This window comes from Aethalodelphis obliquidens, unplaced genomic scaffold (assembly GCF_003676395.1).
Source record: "Aethalodelphis obliquidens isolate GAN/ISIS:26980383/991018 unplaced genomic scaffold, ASM367639v1 scaffold42, whole genome shotgun sequence".
Taxonomy (NCBI): Eukaryota; Metazoa; Chordata; class Mammalia; order Artiodactyla; family Delphinidae; genus Aethalodelphis; species Aethalodelphis obliquidens.
Window position 1 is genome coordinate 11,826,540 of NW_020837986.1, and position 22,691 is coordinate 11,849,230.

At 48.0% G+C, this 22,691-nt stretch overlaps 1 protein-coding gene across 6 annotated transcripts in view; it reads right to left on the reverse strand.

Moving 5' to 3' along the window:
* Window positions 1-2,132: 2,132 nt before the first annotated feature.
* Window positions 2,133-22,691, reverse strand: part of ZNF341 (zinc finger protein 341) — a 42,990-nt gene continuing 22,431 nt past the window's right edge. For 4 of the 6 annotated variants that reach the window (XM_027078580.1, XM_027078577.1, XM_027078579.1 and 1 more), the window contains 8 exons: window positions 22,382-22,575; window positions 21,458-21,648; window positions 16,676-16,884; window positions 10,108-10,204; window positions 8,363-8,495; window positions 5,476-5,587; window positions 5,151-5,221; window positions 2,133-3,365 (listed from right to left, as the gene is read on the reverse strand). In XM_027078580.1, coding sequence (XP_026934381.1) covers window positions 2,836-3,365; window positions 5,151-5,221; window positions 5,476-5,587; window positions 8,363-8,495; window positions 10,108-10,204; window positions 16,676-16,884; window positions 21,458-21,648; window positions 22,382-22,575 — 1,537 coding nt within the window. In that variant the 3' untranslated portion in view covers window positions 2,133-2,835. Of the gene's footprint in view, window positions 3,366-5,150; window positions 5,222-5,475; window positions 5,588-6,678; window positions 6,758-8,362; window positions 8,496-9,486; window positions 9,501-10,107; window positions 10,205-16,675; window positions 16,885-21,457; window positions 21,649-22,381; window positions 22,576-22,691 lie in introns of all 6 variants that reach the window. The other 2 variants (XM_027078578.1, XM_027078576.1) reach the window with 1 other exon arrangement.

The window sequence follows — 22,691 nt, forward strand, 5'->3', positions numbered from 1 at the left end:
CTCTGAGGCTGTCTTCATTTCTTTTCATTCTTTTTTCTTTATTCTGTTCCGTGGCAGTGAATTACACCATTCTGTCTTCCAGGTCACTTATCCGTTTTTCTGCCTCAGTTACTCTGCTATTGATTCCTTCTATTGTAGTTTTCATTTCAGTTATTGTATTGTTCATCTCTGTTTGTTTGTTCTTTAATTCTTCTAGGTGTTTGTTCTTTCATTCTTCTAGGTCTTTGTTAAACATTTCTTGCATCTTCTCTATCTTTGTCTCCATTCTTTTTCCAAGAGCCTGGATCATCTTCACTATCATTATTCTGAATTCTTTTTCTGGAATGTTTCCTATCTCCACTTCATTTAGTTGTTTTTCTGGGGTGTAATCTTGTTCCTTCATCTGGTACATAGCCCTCTGCCTTTTCATCTTGTCTGTCTTTCTGTGATTGTGGTTTTTGTTCCACAGGCTGCAGGATTGTAGTTCTTCTTGCTTCTGCTGTCTGCCCTCTGGTGGATGAGGCTATCTAAGAGGCTTGTGCAAGTTTCCTGATGGGAGGGAATGGTGGTGGGTAGAGCTGGGTGTTGCTCTGGTGGGCAGAGCTCAGTAAAACTTTAATCCACTTTGTCTGCTGATGGGTGGGGCTGGGTTCCCTCCCTGTTGGTTGTTTGGCCTGAGGTGACCCAACACTGGAGGCTACCCAGCTCTTTGGTGGGGCTAATGGCGGACTCTGGGGGGGCTCACGCCAAGTACTTCCCAGAACTTCTGCTGCCAGTGTCCTTGTCCTCATGGTGAGACACCACCACCCCCCACCTCTGCAGGAGACCCTTCAACACTAGCAGGTAGGTCTGGTTCAGTCTTCTGTGGGGTCACTGCTCCTTCCCTCCTGGGTCCTGATGCACACACTACTTTGTGTGTGCCCTCCAAGAGTGGAGTCTCTGTTTCCCCCAGTCCTGTCGAAGTCCTGCAGTCAGGTCCCGCTAGCCTTCAAAGTCTGATCCTCTAGGAATTCCTCCTCCCGTTGCCAGACCCCCCAGGTTGGGAAGCCTGACGTGGGGCTCAGAACCTTCACTCCAGTGGGTGGACTTCTGTGGTATAAGTGTTTTCCAGTTTGTGAGTCATCCACCCAGCAGTTATGGGATTTGATTTTATTGTGATTGTGTCCCTCCTACCGTCTCATCGTGGCTTCTCCTTTGTCTTTAGATGTGGGGTATATTTTTTGGTGAGTTCCAGTGTCTTCCTGTCGATGACTGTTCAGCAGTTAGTTGTGATTCCGGTGCTCTCACAAGAGGGAGTGATCGCACGTCCTTCTACTCGTCATCTTGATACAATCCCCCGGCATGCCTTCTTCTGTCCATCAAACACTCTGTGTCAAGGCCTAGATCAAGTGTTACCTCCCGCTCTGAGACTTGCTGTCCCCATCAGTCCCTTCCCTGGCCCTTCTGAGGGCTGGGTATGCTTACCGCCCTTACCCCCTCAGCTGTGCACTGCTGCCTCACTCATCCCTCCCACTGCATCACACCCTTCCTGAGGATGTGGGGAACTCAACCTTGCTCTGAGCTCCAGCCACAGGCTCACACACAGATGTCTGAGGATATCAGCCTTCAGGGAAACTCAGTGATCAAACTGAGTCCGACAGTCCTCCCGCATCCTGCCCTGTTCCATCTCAGCCTCAGAGTCCTCTCCTGTAACTGAGGCAATGTGGCCCAGCAGGGTGGTGGTGAAGACAAATAAGAAAGCACAGGTGAAGGCCCCTTTTCTCCCTCCCTGTCTCCCAGGCAGCCTAGTTTGCTTCCCCCCTGGACTAGCTGGAGATGCGGAAGGGAATGCTGGATGTGGGGGCACCTATGGCCATCCAGAGGGCTGCTCAAAATGGTCCTCTGACTCTGGTTAGAGTTTCTGATTCCAAAGGGTTTTACGGCAAGGCCCAGGACCCTGCATTTTCAAAAGTGAGTTATAAACCCCTTCCTCCAGGGGTTTCCATGGGACATATTCTGAAATAACTGTTCTGGATGCACCAAACCTCCCTATGGCAATCGGGGCAGCGTAGCTGTGTGAGGAGCCAAGTGACTCCTCAGCCCGCACAAGCTTTGGTGGGGGGAATGCTGCCACCTAGGGGCTAAGAAAGAAACTGCCAAAGCTAGGGCCTGAGCCATGTTGATAAAAACATTTATTGAGCACTTTTTGAGTGCCGGGCACTATGCCAAACTCTATGCCAAACTCTTTGTACATTTCATCATACTGTATCCCAATGACAGCCCTATGAGGTAGTACTGTCATAAGCCCCATTGTACAGATGAGGAATGCGGGGCTCAACGAGGTGAAGTGACTTACCCAAGGTCACACAGCAAGTAAGTGTCAGCGCTTGGATCTGAATCCAGATCTGGCTCACAGCTGAACTCTAACCACAACACTCGAGTGCCTCCTATATGCCTACATCAGAGTCGTCTGGGGATGCTGGGAGAACTGCATGTGAAAAGGTTTAACAGGTAAGGGCTCCAACCATATCAGGTCCCTGAAGAGCAGCTTAACTAGAGACTGCCCCTAGGCAGCCTGGAGGAGGGGTGGGTGGGACTCCCCTGTCTTCTCTCTCAGGCAGCCTGACCACCAGCCTGGACCAGCCAGACCCTGGGCCATTCAGGCTCAGCTGCCTCAGATCCCAGAATGCTGCAGGGCTTCCCAGCAGGACAGGGTGCCCAGCGAGGCGACCTTGGGCCAGGGTTTACAGAGCATGTTCCAAAAGGATTTTGACCAATGGCTCACTTCCACTGGGAAGGATCTCTAGTCTGCTCCTAGAGGCCCCGGACCCAAAGGTGAGCATCAGGCAGGATGCGGGAGCAAACACAATGGGTCCATCACTCCGAGGCCTGGATGTAGACAGGCACAGCAAGCATGGCACACGGGCCCTCGGCCCCTGCCTGCAGCTCCGCCAGGGCCAGGTTGGAGGCCAGGCCCTCGGCATGCCCGGGCACCACCAGCTCAGGTTCACCCCCCACTGTCCCACCCACTACGATGGACAGCACGGCATCTGGCTCCGAGAAGGGTGGCTTGCCTGGGGCGGCCTCGGGCACTGGCCCAGGCCCTGTGTCCTTCAGCTCCTCCAGCCCCAGTGGGTCAGGCAGGGGGGTCACCACCTTGCGGCCACCAGTGCTGCCGCTGCGGGGGGCTGCCCTCCTCCGGGGGGGCCGCCGGGCTTGCAGGTCCTTGTCCTTTTGGGGGCCGAGGCGGCAGCGGTGGTCCTTGAGGTACTTGTGGCGGGAAAAGCCCTTGGCGCAGCCGGCACAGCGGAACTTGTAGTTGCCTGTGTGGGCGCGCTGGTGCTCGGCGAGGTGGGCACGGCGACTGAAGGACTTGCTGCACAGGGCGCACTTGTGGAGCTTCATGCCTGGGGAGCGAGGGGAAGGCAGTGAGAGGCACCCAGACCCTTCACCCTGCAATGCTGCCCTGGCACTTGGAACAAAGCCCAGTTCCTCAGCTTGCCCTACGAGCATGGGTGTGATCTGGGCCCTGCTCCCTCCACTCTCATCTCCCACCTTCTCCCAGCCACTTACCCTGTGCCAGCCTCCTGCCTCTGGGCCTTTGCTTGTGCTGTTTCCCCTCTGCCTGGAACAGCAAGCTCAGCCCCTAACCTTGACTAACTTTGCCAGGTCACCATCATCTCTCTCCTCTCTGGTCTGCCTGCCTCACCCTGGCCGCCTCAGACCATTCCCCACAGGGCAGCTAGAGAGGTCTTGGTAAAACCTCTCCATGACACTCCCTGCTCCAAACCCTCCAGTGATTCCCCAAATTTCCCACAGAGCCGCCTGCAGCTGGTCACCCCCTTCACCTCTCAGACACATCCCCTTCCTCTCCCCTCTCTTGTTCTCTGAGCTCCAGGCCTCCCGCCCGCCTTTCCTTGTCTCAAACACCCGCCAGTCTCTTCCCTGCCTGAAGGCTTCGCACTTGCTGCTCCCTCACTCTGGAAGCCATTTCCGGCTCTTCTCCTCCCTCAGACTCAGCTTTCGTGTCACCTCCTCCGGGAAGCCCTCCCTGATACCCACTTCCCTTCTTTCTCTGCCCGCTCACTCTACTTATTTCCATCTTTGCCCTCAGCATATTTTACTGTAACATACTTACTTGTTTGCTGTTCATTTTCGATCTCTGCCACTAAATGCTAAGCTTCCCCAGGAGGGCAGGGTGGGCTTCTGCCTGATTCCCCCATGGCACCCCCAGTGCCTGACACGTGGTATTCTCGCAATAGTCACTCACTGGATGAATCACTAGTGCCTCCATATCCACCATGAAGTCAACTCCGTCCCACACACAGATTGTGCCATGGCCCCCTCAGCCTCCCTGGGATGACAGCTCAGAGAGGGGGCAGTGACTTGCCCGAGGCCACCCAGCAGGACAGTGGTAGTGTCAAGAATCAAGCCCAGGCCCTCTGTCTCCAAGTCCTCAATCTACTCTTAGTTTTCACACATTCTTTAGCCACTAGATCCTGTTTATAAACCAGTGGTTGTTAATCGGGGTGACTTTATTCCCCAAGGATCTTTTGGCTTGTCCCCGGAGACATATTTGGTTGTCATAACCATGGGGTAGAGGCCAGGGATGCTGCTGAACATCGTACAGTGCACAGGGCAGCCGCCCACAACAAAGAATTATCCAGCCCAAAATAGCAATAGTGCCGATATTGAGAAACCTTGTTCTATAGACCAAGTGGTATGTGGAAAGCCAGCCAAGCTGCTCTGGGGAAGCGGCAGCCCCAGGAGCAGCTCTGCGGAGCCACCGGGAAACTGAGTGGTGTGGAGACCCCCTACTCCACACCCCAGCTTCCTCGCTCTGCCGAGTGGGCCAAGGAACCTCCCTGGCCTTATCTTGGACCCGCTCAGAACTGGATCTCCCTCCACACCTGACCCCACCTCTGTCACACTGGGTGCCTCTCTAATATACAGTCATCTCCTCCTGAGTCAGCTTCCTCCTCAGCCTGGGGGACTGTGGTTGGTTCACCTCCGTACGCCCTGAGGACCCAAACACAGGCCAGGCTCATGGCTCACAGGAGCAAAAGTCTATTGGCTGGAAGGTACCAGACAGGGAAAATAAGCCTCACAGGATGTGTTTGCTCTTTCTGGGGCTCCTGCCCAGGGGGCTTGAGCTGAACCAGACCCTCCTGGCACGTCCAGGAGCCACTTACCGGAGTGGGAAAGGATATGAGCCTTCAGCTTGTCTGGCCGGTTGAACTCCTTACTGCAGCCCGTGTGTGTCCTAGGATCCAAAACGCTGGTCAGGGGAGCTCACTAAGCACAGGACTCTCTTGCTGGCCCCCCTGCTAGCCCTGGGCAGGATGGACTCGCTCATCCACCCTAAGGGCTGGGCAGGGAAGCAGCATGGGGGGTGAAGCAGCCAGGCAGGACCCAGGACAGGACAAAAGGAGAGAGGGCCTGCAGCCCTCGGCCCTGACCCCCTTCTATCCCACAGCTGGGTAAACCTGCCCCCTCCCACCCACCGTCTCTACTCACGAGAAGGGGCATTTGTATTTCTTGAATGGCTCATGGATCAACATGTGTCTCTTCAGTTTGTCCTTGCGGTTGAACGCGGACTCACACACTGAGCACTTGTAGGGCTTCTCACCTGCAGGAGGAAACACAGATGGGGGACCAAGGGTGCCGTGAGAGGGAGTCTGAATATGGGCGCAGGGGTCTCCATTAGAGGACAGCAACTCCTCTAGGGAGGTGGCCTGGGGGAATATTGCCTCTCCCTTTCCTCGGACTTTGCTTTGCCAAGGAGAAGAGGAGGCTGTTTCAGTTAGGATGGGCAGGAAGGGCCTCTCTGACGAGGCAACACCTGAGGTGGTGAGGGAGCGAGCCATGCAGGAATGTGGGAGTGAGGGTCCCAGGCAGGAGGACAGGTGGGGCACTGCATGTGTCTGAGGAACAATGGGGAGGCCCATGTGGCCGGGTTGGAGCTGGGGAGGGAGAATGAGGCAGAAGAGGAGGTGGGCAAGGCAGCCAGGCCCAAAAGGGAGGGCTTGGGAGGCCAAGGTTTTTACTCTGAGCCGGATGAGAAGCCACCAGAGGGGCTGAGCAGAGGAGGGGCAGGATCTGACTCGAGAGTCTCACAGGCTCCCTCTGGCTGGCTGGGTGTAGAGAACAGATTGAGGGCGTGAGGGTGGAGGCAGGAAGGAGGCTGGTACAAGAAATGGGAAGTGGCCAGGTACGGGTGATGTTCAGAAAGCAGAATCGGCAGCCCTTGCTAACGGACTGGCTGTGCGGCGTGAGAGAATCTAAGGCGTGGGCTGGGTGGATGGCCGTGACATTTACTGAAATGGGGTCCACCAAAGGGGAGGGGGGAATTACACCTCATCTGGTTGAATCCTTGCAACAAACCATAAGGTAAGTCCTAGACGAGAAAACTTAGGTTCCTGGTCTACACCTAGTGTTTGGGGGAAGTAAGATTCCAGCCCAGCAGTGTGACCCAGAGTCCACCTGAGTTGCCCCAGATCGTCTGCTGCAGAACCCATGCGTGGGGCTGGGGCTGAGGGGTGGCATGGAGAGCAGCTCTCACCTAACCGGGGTCAGGGGTCAGAAACTGCCCTTTGGAAAAGGGCTATTATTGGGTTGCTTTACTTCCTGCCATTATTTCCTCTCTGTTTTCCTCTCTGGGATGAATAAAGTACTTTTGAAAAATGCCAACCCAATGATTGAGGAAATTCTGGTCCTTACAATGGAATGTCCTGCAGTCATTAAAAAGATTAAGGTCGATCTGTGTTTCCTGATCTGGAAAGATCTCCTGGCTATATTGCTAGGGGGAAAAGAAAAGTGTAGGACAAGCTTAATACAGTCTCATTTTTGTTAGAAAAAAATACAATCCCCATACTCCAAAAAAGCCCTGGCCATATGGGTTTGTATCGACTCAGAATATGCAGGGAGAAAGGTAGGGGAGGGTACACACCAAACTGTCAGTAGCAATTAAGATCTGAAGGGGGAATTTAACATTTTACTTTAGGTACTTCCATACTGCTTCCATTATTACAAAAAGTATGTATTACTTTTGAATAATAATAATTATTTTAAAAACCAAAAAGAAAGCAATTTGGTAGTATCTATCAAAATTGCCAATGAAGTTACTTTTTTTTTCTTCTTTTATCATAAATATGAAATATATGTAACAGAAAATTTACCATTTTAACCATCTTTAAGTGTAACTTCAGGGGCATTAACTACATTCTTACTGTCGTGCTACCATCGCCACTATCCATCTCCAGAACTTTTTCATCAGCCCAAACTAAAACTCGGTACTGCATATACATTTTAACCTAGCATTTTTTCCACTGCTAGGAATGTACACTACAGATGTATTCCCAAAAGCTTGTCAGGAGACCCAGCATTGTGCATACAAACTAACAGCTGAAAAAATAATTTAAGTGTCCATCCACAGGGAACTGGTTAAATCAAAGATGGTAAATGCAGGAGAATACTATGCAGCTGAGAAAAAGAAGGAGCCATTAGGAACATCTTCAAGGTACCTTGATAAGTGAAGAAAAATGGCGCATAATAGAGTTATAACATGTGCCTGTTTGTGTAAAAGTAAGCACATGTTTTGTATAGATGTAAAATGAAACTAGAATGTCCCGGATGAGACCACTAACAGTGATCACCTTTGGGGAGGGGAATTAGGATCACTCTTCAAACTGCAAACTCCAAGTCACAAACTGATGGTGGTTATTTTAACAACTAAAACTGTACAGATAGAAAATATTGTTTTGTGAAACTTCTGTTTCAGTATATTCTGTGTGTAAGTATGTGTTTCCCGGGTTGCATTATAAAATGTATTTTTTACCGTAGGCCATAGTAAAAAAAAAAAAAAAAAAAAAGGCTTGTCCATCTGAGGAGAGATGCTTTTGTATTATCAAGGATTTTTTCCTCAGGTTTTCTCAATCTTTAGACTGTTTTCAGTATAAAGCAGAACAGAATTTTTTAACTAATAAAAAACATTTTAAAGCTTAAAAGAAAATAAAGTGTCAATGTATCTCAGCTGGGGAACTAAGGAGAGAGGGTTCTATCCAGGTTTGGGAGGGAATTTTGCATCGAGCACAACGCCCCCACCCCCAGGGGCTCAGAATGACCTCAGGGGCAGAGCCAAGAGTCCCCCCACCCGCCTCCCGAGGCTCATCTCCACTCTAGTGTTGGTGGGAACCCCTTGTTCACTTGAGGGGGCAGGCAGGGGCCAGGAAGGGGATGGGAAGCGGGGATGAAGAGAGGGAGGGGATGGGCAGGAGGGGGCTCAGGTAGAAGGCTGAAGGAGATGGGGAGGAAGGCCAGAGGGGGATGGGAAGGGGAACAGAGAGGGTGTCTGGGGGAGGGGAAGGGTGACTGAGCAGGAGTTGGTGGGGGACAGGGAACCCACCTGAGTGGATGTGAGCGTGCAGTTTGAGGTAGTGCTCCCGCCGGAAGAACTTCTTGCACACCTGGCACTTGAACCTGCCCCCGCTGCCATGGGTGGGCAGGTGACGCCGCAGGTAGCGTTCACAAGGAAACACCTGGCAGAACAGAGGAGTCAGCGTCAGGTCTGACTCACCAGCCCTCGTCACGTTATGAGCTCAAGGGGTCCCTCGTTACCAGCCCTTACAGAAACATCTTCCTTTCTGCCCACTGGGGGTCAAGGCCCACAGTGTCAAGTTCAGCCATTAGAACCTCATGGCTCCCACTACTCACCCATAAGCCCAGTCAAGACACGCGTGCCCTGAGCTTCTGCCCAGGCTGTTGTTTCTACCCAGGGAGCCTTTCTCTTAGCCTGACAAACTCCTACTCATCCTTTAAGACCCAACTCAGGTCACTGCTTCTGTGAAGCCCTCCTTGACTCCTCAATGCCACACCAGGCAAAGCAAATTCCGCCCTTGAATGTCCACCCATATTTTTAAAGTCAGCATCTAACTTATTGAAACACAGCCCTTTGCTTGTACGGGATCTCCAAGAGGGCAGAGAGGGGCTTTCATTCCTCAGCACAGGGCCTGAATCAAATGACTGACAAGCAAAGGAATGAATGAAAAAATGAACAAATAACTGAAGAAATAAATGGAAAGGTAATAAAAAGCCAGAAAACACAGAAGCCAAAATCTCTTTCCTCCCCAGGCATAGGAAAAGCATTCGTTCGTTTTTTCATTCATCTGATACAGAGAAGTGGTCAAGGACACAGACCCATCAACTTACTAGCCCCATTATTTCCCAGCTGGATGAACTTTCTGTGCCTCGGTTTCCCTGTCTATAAAATGGAGACAGTAATAATTTGCCCACCTCCTAGGGTTAAATGAGTCCGTTCGGACAAAATGCTCAGAATAGCATCTGGCACATGGTTCTTGCTAATTCACGATAACTTTTATTCAGACCACAAATTCCAAACCCCTAAATTAGGCTATATAATTAGAAACATCTACAATGAGGCCGAAGTGAAACCAGGGCTGTCTGTCCTGGAAAATCTGCCTCATAAGGTTGTAAGAAAATGAGTAGAACAAAGAAACCAGTTAAACACACCAGGGGGATGCAATCTGCAAAATCCAGACTTCAGGAAACTCCACGGGACCGATGGCCCAGTTTCTTCAACAAATACATTAAAAGAAAAAAGAAAGGAGCATCGATGGGGGGAATCTGTAGATTAACAGAAACTTTGGTCGTATCAACCAATCACAATATATCGACCTGATTCAAACAAACTTTACAAAAATTATGTTTTTGGGAAAAGTGGAAAATGGAACACTGCCTGGATATTTGATGATATGAAGGGCCAGGCTTTAGTGAGGGCTTCCAGATCCACTGAAAAGAAGAACCAGTAATAACAAGGATGATAAGACATCAGGAAGCTGGAGGCCGCTGTTCAGATGCTGGGCCTGGGCCCAGGAGAGGCCTCACTCCACGTCAGCCCGGCCTGGCCCGCCTGGCCCAGCAGTAGCACTGGGATGGCCACGGGTGGTGTCCAACGGGTGAGACGGGCCAGGCAGAGCTCTCGCTCTTCAAAGGCAAAGTCGTCTGCGGAGACAACCCCAAGCTTGGCCTGCACGTGTGTTGAGGCAGGAGGGGAGAAGGAGACGGTGGGGTCTTCAATCCATCACCTCTCGCCCCTATTTTCGCCCAGCCAGCAAGGGCAGGGTTCCCCACCTTTTGGCAGTGCGGGCAGGGGAAGTTGTGAGTGGCGGTCTGCAGGTGGTGCTCCAGTGCCTCCGGGGTGGAGTACTTGTTGACGCATTTGACACACCTACATGGGGAGGAGCAGAGAAGTGAGAGAGCTGTGTTCGGGGCTGGATGCCCCAGCAGGCGTGGGAACCGGCCACTCCCTGCCCCCAACACCAGGAGGCAAAATCCCACATCTGATTCATTCTCGAGCTTGCCACCACCTCCATCCTAAACCAAACCATCTTGCTGGAACGTGTGCAGTAGCCTCCTCCCTGCCCTAATTCATTCTCCACAGGGGAGCCAGCAGGAGCCTTTAAAAATCAAAATCACAGTTTACCCTTCCCCCTCCCCATATCCTCAAGTCCATTCTCTAGTAGGTCTGTGTCTTTATTCACATCTTGCCCCTAGGTTCTTCATGACCTTTTTTTTTTTTCTTAGATTCCATATATATGTGTTAGCATACAGTATTTGTTTTTCTCTTTCTGACTTACTTCACTCTGTATGACAGACTCTAGGTCCATCCACCTTACTACAAATAACTCAATTTTGTTTCTTTTTATGGCTGAGTAATATTCCATTGTATATATGTGCCACAAAGTGAGAGTGGCATGGACATATATACACTACCAAATGTAAAATAGATAGCTAGTGGGAAGCAGCCGCATAGCACAGGGAGATCAGCCTGGTGCTTTGTGACCACCTAGAGGGGTGGGATAGGGAGGGTGGGAGGGAGGCAGACGCAAGAGGGAAGAGATATAGCAACATATGTATATGTATAACTGATTCACTCTGTTATAAAGCAGAAACTAACACACCATTGTAAAGCAATTATACTCCAATAATGATGTTAATAAAAATAAAAAAATAAAATTATGTGTTTACGACAAAACCTTTTTTTTAAAATAAATTTACTTATTTTATTAAAAAAAAATCAAAATCAGACTATGTCACACCCTTGCTTAAAAACTCCTACCTTGGCTTACAAGGCCCTACTGGCCTGACTCACTCCCAGCTCTCACTTTTCCCCATTGCCCATCTCACACCCTCTGCTCCAGGCCCCCCGGTCTCCTGAATGCACCCAGAGCACACCAAACTCGACCCCACCTCAGGTTCTTTGTACTCGCTGCTCTTATGACCTGGAACACTCTTCCCCCCAGTCCTCCCCTTGGCAGCACCTGCTCAGCCTTCACATCTCAGCTCAAATGTCACCTCCTCAGAGAGTCCCTCCCCGACCACCCCGTCTCAAGGTGCCCCCCAGAGCCCAGCCCCAGCTACTTCCTACTATGCTCTCCAGTTGTTTTTTCTTCCTAGCAATTATTATCTGGAATCATTTATTTGCTTACTTCTCTGTCTCCTCCACCAGCAAGTGGGCTCTGGAGGCCAGGACCATATCTGTCTTGTTTGGCTTGTTCATAACCTGCTCTGAGCACCAGGGACAATCTCTTACATGAAACAGTCAGACAAGGACCCACTGTAGAGCACAAGGAACTCTACTCAGTACTCTGTAATGGCCTATATGGGAAAAGAATCTAAAAAGGAGTGGATAGATGTATAGCTGATTCACTTTGCTGTACACCTGAAACTAACACAACATTGTAAATCAACTATACTCCAATAAAAATTTAAAAAAAAAAAAAAGTCAGACAGACAAGGATCCAGGTCTGGCTCCTTCCCATCTCTGACCCTCAGTTTCCTTATCCATAAAATGAGGTAGGAATTCCAAGTGGACCTGCCTCTCAGTTTTTCTTAAGATCATAACAAGAGTCAAAGGACACACTGGTGCCAAACAGCTCATAAATTGCAAAGCACATAGGCATGGTCTTTACTCTAAACATCACTCGCTAACATGTCCACAAAAGAGCAGTTTCAGGCCTCAAGCCTCTCTAAGGAAGAGGTCCCACCATCCCCCCCACCACAGAACATTCACCAGCAAATGGGCCCGTTTACAATGCAGTACCACTGAGGAATGCCAGAGGCAGGTGGGCAATTCATGTTAAAAACAGAACCATGGACCCTGCCATCTGTACACCAGGGCACGTGGGAAACCCGCAGTCAGGCTGCACCTGTGGTGGGCCCCGGGGATGCCCCTTCAGGCCACACCCTGAAAACCACAAGCTAAATGCCTCCAGATGGCAAGAAAGAAGGAGCAGGAGAGGTGAGAGCAGAGCTACCAGGAGGGCAGAGACCTGGTGAGCTAGTGGGAGGAAGAAGACAGGAATCGCACAGGCTCCGGCAGCAAGGATGCGGTTTCGCAGCACCATTAAATGAAAACTCCCTGCCAGAAACGCCACCCTAACTATGTCACCCAAAGTAACATCCCCAGCACCAGGCCAAACCAGAGTCAGGTGTCTCCTGATACAGCACGCTGAGAAAGACACAGCGTCGCTTTGTGATACTCCTGCCAAAAGTGCCAATCCTGGCTCCACCCTGAGGTCAAATCAGACAAACCCAAACTGAGGGCATTTTACAAAATTACTGGCTTATACTCTTCCAAAATATTAAGGTCATGAAAGACAAAGACAGAAGGAGAACTGTTACAGCTTAAAGGGGACTGAAGAGACATAACAACCAAATACAATCTGGGATCCTGGATTGGATCCTGAGCCAGAAAAAACATTTTTTTTTCTTTGTCTATAAAAGATGTTATTGGAACAATTAGGAATTTTTGAATAGGGTACATTAGGTAACAGAATTGTATTGATTTAACTTCCTGATCTTGATAACTACACTGTGCTTATGTAAGAGGTTATCCTCATTTTTAGAAAATACACACTAAAGAGAAAGGGTAAAGGAGCATCATGTCTGCAAATTATTCCCAAAAAGCTCAGAATGTGATAAAGTAAGTGTGTAAGGATTGTAATATCGGGGAAATCTGGATGAAGGGTGTATGTGGGAATTCTCTGTACTATTCTTATAACTTTTCTAGAAGTCTAAAATTATGTCAAAATAAGTTTAAAAAGAACACTTCCTGAAAGTGATTGCCTATGGGATGAGGGAGCGGGTCAGGGTGGATAGGGAATTCCTTTTCACTCTATGCCCTCCTGTAGTTTTTAAATATTGCATTGTAGGCACACAGCAATTATTTTTTTCAAGTAGGTAATTAATCTTTTTTAAACCCCTCTGTGATCTTTGACCTGCAAAATCACTTCTAGGAACTTATTTACAAATGAGCAAAGATATATGTCCAAAGTTGTTCCTGTAGTGTTGTTTATAATAATGACAAACCGGAAATAACCCAATTAACCTGCAATAAGGAATGAGTTAAATAAATTACAGCCCATCCACATACAATGGAATACTAAGTAGCTGTTTAAAAGACTGAGGCAGGTCTGTTTGTGCTGAGGTGCAAAGATATAAACATTACAGTTTTAAGTGGTAACGCCAAGTACACGGAATGATCCTATTAAATTTTAGACTGTTTGTCGGAAGTTGTGCAACAGGAAGATGGTGTGATGAATTTTCACCAGATTCAATAACTGTGTTTGGGATAACCTAACTCAAATATAGCCTGTGATATTTATAGCTATAAATATGCTTATTACAGATATATACCAAAGGACATGTACCAAGAGGTTAACAGGGTTTTGTTTTTTGTCTTCTTGTGGGTTTTTCTAAAAATCCATTTCTGTGCATTGAACATGGATGACTTTTGTAACTAGAAAAAAAATACATCTTATTTTTAAAAGGAAAAAGTAAACATACAGCATATATATAGTGACATGTATGAAATTCACTTGAGGGAGTTGGGGAGGCTCCACAGGCAGGCCAAGGCAATGTGGCCCAAAGCAGGCAGAGCAGCCGGACTGACAGGACCTGCCCGCGTGAAAATGGAATGAAACCACCACACCCACTTAAATGCCACCATGAGAGAGAAATAAACTCTCACCTTGTTAAAGCCACTGTTATTTTGGGTCCCTGTTACAAGCAACCAAACCTAGATTTAAATTATATAATTAATAAACATTGCAGCAATAATATTTATTGAGTACCTATTATGTTCCAGGCACCATGTCTAACTGCTTCATACTCATCTTACTTGATCCTTGTAAATAAACCAATAGGGTAGGCACTATCGTATCGCCATTTCACAGGTGAGGAGACTGAAGTTCAGAGTGGCTGAATATCTTGTTGAGCTCATCCATCAGGTTTGCAGCTGAGCTCAGATTTGAGCACAGGGAGGTGGCTCCAGAGCTCTTATCATTACCCACTACAGCATTCCACCCTTGGGCCATCCAGGTGGTGTCCTGCCTCCCCGCACCTTACTCTGGGGCCAGAAGCTCCAATGGCTACAAAGGGCCTCTGACACTCTAAGCTTGGCAAGAGAACCTGGGAGAAGTGATCTACTGCAGGCACAGGGCCATCATGGGGCTCAATTCTCAGCCTGTGAACTCCAAAACCAGAGCTATGAGGCTTCCACAGTCCAAGACAAGAGTTTGAATCCCAGCTCTGTACTGACGTTGTTACTCTGGTGGGCAGGTCACTTCTCCTCTCTGAGCCTCAATGTCCTCATCTTCAAAATGGGGAGAACACCACAGCTATGGACTGAACGGTGTCCCTCCAAAATCTGCATGTTGAAGTCCTGACCCTCAATGTAATGGTATTTGCAGATAGAGCCTTTGGCTAGTGATTAGGTTTAGATGAGATCATGAGTGTGGGATCCTCCAGGTAAGGTTAGTGCCCTTATAAGAAAAGACCAGACAGAAAGGATGCCCTCTCTCTCTCATGTGTCTATAATATTTTGTTATAGCCACCTCAGCTGACTGATACAACCTACCTCCCAGGATTGCGGGGATCAATGTCCCTAAGTCAGGCCAAGGCACCTAGTAGTTGCTCCCTTCCTTTTACTTGGCATCTCACTCTAGAGAGACACACAGCTACAGGGACTTATAGAATATCCACAGATTGGAACGGCAAAAGCAAAAGAAAATGCCCTCTGAGAACAAATGAGAATTACTCATCATTATCCAGAAATCTCTACCCCTTAGCTGGTCAGAGCTTCACCTGGTTTTCCTGCCTCTTTGGCCCCATTTCCTAATCTCCCTCAGGGTCAGTTGCCCTACATCCCATTTCTCAAGCCCCAGTCCCCCTGCCAACTTCTCAAAGCTCTTGTGACTTCTAAAAGGTCCTCATGCCCTGGCCCCACTTTCTCTCCCAGGCCCCATCTAAACATCTCCTCCCCCTTCCATTCTACAGAACAGTCATTCTAAACCACATGCTATTTTATTTTATATCGCTACACCTGCTGTTCCTCCTGCTAGGAATGCACTTCCCACTACCCACTGTCTACCTGGCAAACTCCTACCCATCCTTCAAAACCCAGTTCAGATATCATTGTTCCTGGGACACCTTTGCTGCCCTACCTCCCACTTTGCATAATATGTCTATGATAGCATTTTATCACAGTATATCCTAAGAATATATACACTCCTGTCTCCCTAAGCAGCCCATGCATTCTAAACTCAAGGTCTGTATTTACTTATTTTTGAACCCCAGAAGCCTCACCCAGGAGTTAGAGGGGGGCCCCATTAACAGAGGTCATCAGCTAAGTCTGTGCAGATACAAGTTTGTACAGAGAAGCAAAAGCCATTCTAACATGAAAATATTCACTAGTGGACTAGAAGAAGTCCCTAGACAAACACTCCAATTTTTTTTTCACTATCCCCACGCACTACGTGCTGGGTTTTGTGAGGCAGCGGCTCCCAAGAGACGTAAGGGAAATGCGTGGCGAAATGAATGCAGAGCAAAAATGAGGGGTTCCACCAAGTCATGAAAGTGATGCTGGATGACACCATCAGCATATGAGAGTCTAGAAGAGGGACCAGAAAGCAATCGAGGAAGAGAAACTCTACAAGGATGATCACAGGATCGATGGCTCCAAAGAGAATGATCTGAAGATCTAAGGACTAAAAGCATGAGGCAGAACGGAGGGAGCCCTTCATCATTTCTGCCAAAGGGACCTTCTTTATGACTGAAACAGAAAACTACAACAATGTAAAGGGTTGTCAGAAAACTACCCCCAATGAAATCTACATTTGATTCATTCCTTGTCCATTCTAAGAATCAGCATATAGCTTCAACTTTAACCTAAATTTTACAGATTATAAAACAAATGAATCTTATTTTTATGATTTTTGCTTTCAGATTTTGCTTTCAGACTTGTTCATTTTTTCATTTAAGAATCAGCGTACCATTCCAACTGTAACCTAAATTGTGTAGACTATCAGACGGAATACTATTTTCATAATATTTTACTTTAGAAAAAAAACAAATCTTTTTTCCATTATGAACAAGGAAAGAACATTGGCTTCCCTTTTTTAAGATTTTTTTTCTTTTTTTTTTCAGGATAACTGTCTGCCAAGTTGAAGAATGATATAAGGCGTGCCAGCATCTCTTGCCCCCTTCAGTGCCAAGACACAGAACCCTCTCTGCCAGGCTGGACCCTGGAGCCTCAGATTCCCCTTTGAGATGTCCCACTGGTCCTGAGCAGTCAGAACCACCAAAGGACCAGACCCCTGGGCTCCCTGCAGGGAGAGGGAAAAGGGAGGGCACGTACTTGTAGACGGCACTGTCCTTCTTGGGGCTGTGCTGGGGCAGGAGGCTGTGTGAGTACTGATGCACACCCAGGTCGTACAGCGAGGGGAAGTCCTTGCCACAGAGGTGGCAACGGTAGCTCAGCTCCTCCTGGTGGCTCTTGATGTGCTCCAGAAAAGTGTCGAGCTTTGGGAATGTCTGCGCGCAGCTTTTGACCACACACTTGTACACCTTGAGGGAAGAGGCAGGGTCGGTGAGGAAAGGCAGGAGAGCTGCTCCACTGCCGCCCCCTGCCCTGTGGCATCCACCTCGAACACTGCTTGTGGAAGACCCAACCGCTGTTTCCCTGCTCCCCTGCTGCTGCAGCCTTGGTCTTATTTTGATTAGAGGGTCCCCTCCTCTCAGCCAGTCACAATGGCCCCATTACCCTCCCTGCAGGCTCTGTGTGGTCTGGGTATGCTTAAGAAAAAATATCCAAAACCTGGAATGATAACATCTTGAAAAGATGTGAAAAGATGACACGACGTCCTTCCAATGTCATGCTAGAATAGTGGCTCTCCAACTTGAGCCTGCATCACGATAACAGATTATGCTACTCCCAGCGAATCTGATTCAGCAGGTCTGGGTGGCCTGAATATATGCATTCCTACCGAGTGCCCAGGTGATGCTGAAGCTGCTGGGCCAGGGACCTCCATTTGAGAACTGCTGTCTGGCAGGCAGTTAGGTAAAGGCAGTTAAGCCACTGAGGGTCATCTCACCCTCTGGGTGATGTGACTTGTTTTGACTGTTTACTACTGATTAGGACCCAGACTCTAAAGTTAAATGTCAACTTGTAGAAAACTGATCCAATGATTTTTCTCATGTAGAAAAGATAACTCCAAAGGTTTTGGTGCCCTGAAGACATTAACAAGATTTGTATCTAACTTAGTAATCTTATTTCAGGATTCCTTTTCTTCACTGACATAGTTATATAAGGGTATAGATATCAGTGTTTCATATCCTCTTTTGACTGGCTTTGTCATCCTCCCAGTTCCCTCATTAATGAGTTAAGTAAAATTCTGACTCATGTTCACTATGTTATTTGTATGAGAATGACGTTTTTTAACATTTTGAAAATTATACTTTGACAAGTAGTACACACTCCTCATAGGGCTGCATGACACACTCAGATACAATTCCACATGCCCTTTCTTCCTAACAAAGTGAACCCTGATTTGTTCAGAGTGGCAAGATGCCAAATCAAGTTAAAACATTTGATCCCCTGGCTCCCTTACATCGAGTGTCAGCCATGTGACTCCTTTCTTGCCAATGATAAGTAGGCAGTAGTCTTTGGGGAAGGAATCACTCCCAGAACAAAAAGGCAAAAGCTTCCTAGGAGAAGTCCCCTCTGTTTTTTGCATTTGTCCTGACTGGAATATAGATGTGATGACTGGAGGTATAGCAGCCATCCTGCTACCTTGAGGATGAAAGCCACATGCTAAAGATGGCAGAGCAGAAAGCCAAGAGAACCCTGCTATATAAGCCCAATGCTACCTACTTATGGACCTCTTGTGATGTGAGAGGAAAAAAACCCTAACCAGTAAGCCAGTTATCTATTATTTGCAGCATGACAATGCACTCCTAAATGACAGAGCATATGCACTGGCTCTGACCAATGAGAGGTCTACAGAAGGCTTCTGGGAAAGGTTTCCTTGCTCCTAAAGAAGACACAGAAAATACAACCCCTTTATGCTCACGGATAATACTGTGTTTGATCTTCTGCCTAGGAGGAGTGACTACCATCACAGGACCACAGGCAAACCACCAGCAGGGGACAAGGCCACACCCTGAGATAGTGGAGACAAGAGCTAGAAAGACACAGGGTCCTTGATGCTGGGTTGAGTCAACTGACTGTCTCAGGCCCAGAGCTGCCCTATCTTGGGTTTTCTTGTTATGTGAGATAACAAACTTCCTAATTGTTTAAGCTAGTTTGAGTCAAAGTTTTCTGTGATTTTCCCCCAAAGATATCCTAACTTAACTCCATCAATCTCCCTGCTAAGAATCTATCATAAGGGGACTTCCCTGGTGATGCAGTGGTTAAGAATCCTCCTGCCAATGCAGGGAACACGGGTTCGATCCCTGGTCTGGGAAGATCCCACATGCCACAGAGCAGCTAAGCCTGTGCGCCACAACTACTGAGCCTGTGCACCACAACTACTGAAGCCTGCGCTCCCTAGAGCCCATGCTCCGCAACAAGAGAAGCCACGGTAGTGAGAAGCCCACACACCGCAACGAAGAGTAACCCCTGCTCGCTGCAACTAGAGAAAGCCCATGCTCAGCAGCGAAGACCCAACACAGCCAAAAGAAAAAAAAAAAAAAGAATCTATCATAAGGAAGAAGTCAGAGATGTGGACAAAGATTTGATTACAACAATGTTCACAACAGTTTTGTTTATAATAGCAAAACTCAGGAAGTAACCTAAATGTTCAACAATAGGGAATTTTTAAAAATGTAGCCTTGGGAATTCCCTGGTGGTCCAGTGGTTGGGACTCCACTGCTTCCACTGCAGCGGGTACAGGTTCGATCCTTGGTCAGGGAACTAAGATCCCTCCTGCCACATGGCATGGCCAAAAAAAAAAAAATGTAGCCGTTAAAAATTATGTTTTGTTTTGTTTTTTTAAATAGTGACATGGAGACTTCCCTGGTGGTCCAGTGGCTAAGAATCTGCCTTCCAATGCAGGGGACACGGGTTTGATCCCTGGTCAGGGAACTAACATCCCACATGTGGCGGGGTAACTAAGCCCGCACGCTACAACTACTGAGCATGCAAGCCACAGCTAGAGAGCCCGTGTGCTGCAACTACAGAGCCCACGCACTCTGGAGCCCAAGCGCCACAACTAGAGAGAGAAAACCCGCACACCACAGAGAAAAGCCCACTAGAGAGAAGCCACGCGCCACCACTAAGACCTGACACAGCCAAAAATTAATTAAATAAATAAATATTTTTTTAAAATAGTGACACGAGTAAATGCTCAGAATATAAAATTAGATTCAAAAACAAAAAGCACAAGAAAATTTACACCGAGTGAAAAAAGTCAGTCTCAGAAGGCCACATACTTGACGATTCCACATATACAACATTCTCAAAATGACAAACTTATAAGGACAGAGAACAGATTAATTTTAGTGGTTTCCAGAGGCCAGGGATGTTGATGAGGAGCGTGGGTGTGACTACAAAAACCCAGCACAAGGGAGTCTCTGTGGTGATGGAATCCTTCTGTATCGTGATTGCAGCGGTGACTACTCAAATCTACACAGGTGATAAAATGACATAGAACTATACATACACTTTATATCAAAGTCAGTTTCCTATTTGTGATACTGTGCTCTGGTTATGTAAGAAGTAACCATTGAGGGGAACTGACTGAAGGGTATGAGGGACCTCTCTATACCATCTTTGCAACTTCCTGAGAACCTACAATTCTTTAAAAAGTCTTTTAAAAAGCTATCTCAGAAAAAAAGCATACTTCAAAATTATATATGTGTACCGATCCCAATTATAATTTAAAAAAAAAAGAAAATCTACAAAACATACTGCATTTGGGCTGCATTCATGGGAGGACACATTGCAAGGTGGTTAATGACATGGGGTTTGGAGTCAAATCAACCTGGCTTTGAAGCCTGACTCCGTCACTTACTGGCAGTGTGACTTAGGATGGGTCACTTCACCTCTCTGTGCTTCAGTTTCTTCACCTGGATATATTGAAAATGCCTATCTCTAAGGTTGTTATGAGAAGTAAATAAAGTATTGAATGTAAGGCACTTAGCAGAATACCCAGCATATAATAAATAGTAAATATTAACCTAAACATTCTTCAGACTTTTCTGAATTTTCTAATCTTACACTGGGTATATGATACTTTTATAAGGAGAAAAATAACTAATAAAGATTATTTAAAAAAAATAAAGACTGGAATAGAGTTACCATATAACCCAGCAATTCCACTCCTAGGTTTATACCCAAGAGAATTGAAAACATATGTTCATACAAAAACTTGTACACAAATGTCCACAAAAGTATTAGTCATAAAACCCAAAAAGTAGAAACAACCTAAATGTCTATCAACTGATAAAAGGATATTCAAAATGTGCTATATCCATACAACAGAATATTATTCGGCAATAAAAAGGAATAAAGTACTGATACATGTTACAACACAAACGAAAACACTATCTCAAAAGACCGCGTACTATATGATTCCATTATTAAATGTCCAGAACAGGTAAATCCAAAGAGTCAGAAAACGGATCAGTGGTTGCCTGGGGCTGGGAGTAGGGGGTGTGACTACTAACAGGTATAAAGTTTCCAGGGTGATAAAAATGTTCTAGAATTAGTGTGGTGATGGCTACGTAACATTATGAATAGATTAAAAACTATTAAAGTGTACACTTTAAAAGGGTGAATTTTATGGTATATGAATTATGCCTCAATGGAAAAAAAAAAGGCTGTAGTCTTAAATCCCCATAGGTAGGTTTTTAGACCCTAGATCTTCTCAGAGGAGTAAGGATGCTTCCTGTGTCTGGTCCCTTCATTATACGACCCTTGAGAGGTGGGCTTCCTCCCCTGGGCAAGCACCATAACCGCCCAGTAAGCTGGCCCCACCCAGGCAGAACGGACGAGGAAGCTTGGTCCATCATGGTCACATGGCAGCTCAGAGCAGCCGAGGCCCACTCCTGTCCCTTTCTAGGCAGCACCAGTCAAGGCTCACGACTAGAGTCGGTGTTGCCCGCCCACCCCGAGCCCTGCTCCCCGCCACCCACTTACCTGCTCATTCTTATGCTGGGTCATGTGGGACTTGAGCTGGAAGTAGGTACTGAACTTGCTGGGGCAGAACTGGCACAGGTAGGAGCTATCGATGAGGACCACCTGCTTGGCCTCCAGCTTGTCCCCCTCCTCCTCGCCTGCTGTGGGCAAGGCCTGGGGCTGCGGGGCACTCGACAGGGTCTGGCCCAACCCTACGGAGAAAGCCAGGGAGGGAAGTCACTGAGAAAGGCAGAGGGAGAGCCAGGACAGAGCCACGCCCCTCAGGAAGGACTCCCAGGGCACCTCCTGCGGGCTCCCCTGCATTCACCCCGCCACCTACCACGAGCTCGGGGTTGGATGCTGTACCCGAGGCCCTGCACTCACACTCAGCTAGTGCACACAGACACAGCCATTCCAGGGGCCAACGTACTGAATACTTACATTCCAGAAGAGCTATGCCTCAAGTCTCCCCTCGCAGGCCTTCCCCTTGGACACTCTAGACCTCTCCGTGGTTGTTAACAACACTGACTGCCACCCCCAGCTGTACTCACAATGCCTCCCAGCTCCTTGTTCCAATTACAAGCATTTGTTTAGTTGTCCTTCCCTCACTCTCCCTGAGGACGGGGGCCTCTGACCTCATGTCCGTAGGCCCAGTGGCCTGGCACACAGTAGGCCTCCCTCCAAATGTTCGCTCAATGGTAGCCCCTCTGGTGCCAGGCACTGTAGGAGTTTTGAAAGAAATGGTTTCTTCTCTAGAGCTCACAAGAACTCAGAGGGCACACACAGAATGGCTAAACAACACAGTAGGGTAGTTCCAACTGGCAGGTCACGTAAAAGTGGGCATATGTTGCTTGCACATTAGCTGCCTGTGGGTGGCGCTGCTCACCCCCAGGGCTGCATAGGGAGGCTCCAGCCAGACACAGCCCAATGGCCACTTCTACCCACCTGTGCTATCCTCATCCTCCTGCCTGCTGGGGTTCAGGGCCATGACCTGTACAGTCACAGAGTTGCGAGAAACGGTGCCACCGCTGCGTCCTGGAGGCCACACCTTGTGGGTCTGCATGTGTTTCTTGACATTAGACTTCTGGGCAAAGGCACGGCCACATGCAATGCACTGGAAGGGCTTCTCACCAGTGTGGCTGCAGACACAAGGCTTGTCAGCACCCGCGTGTCGGAACGGGACTGTGGCCTCAGCCCGGGAGCTCACAGCCACCACGAAGGCCCAGGCAGAGCGTCCAGGTGCTGCTGGCCACCA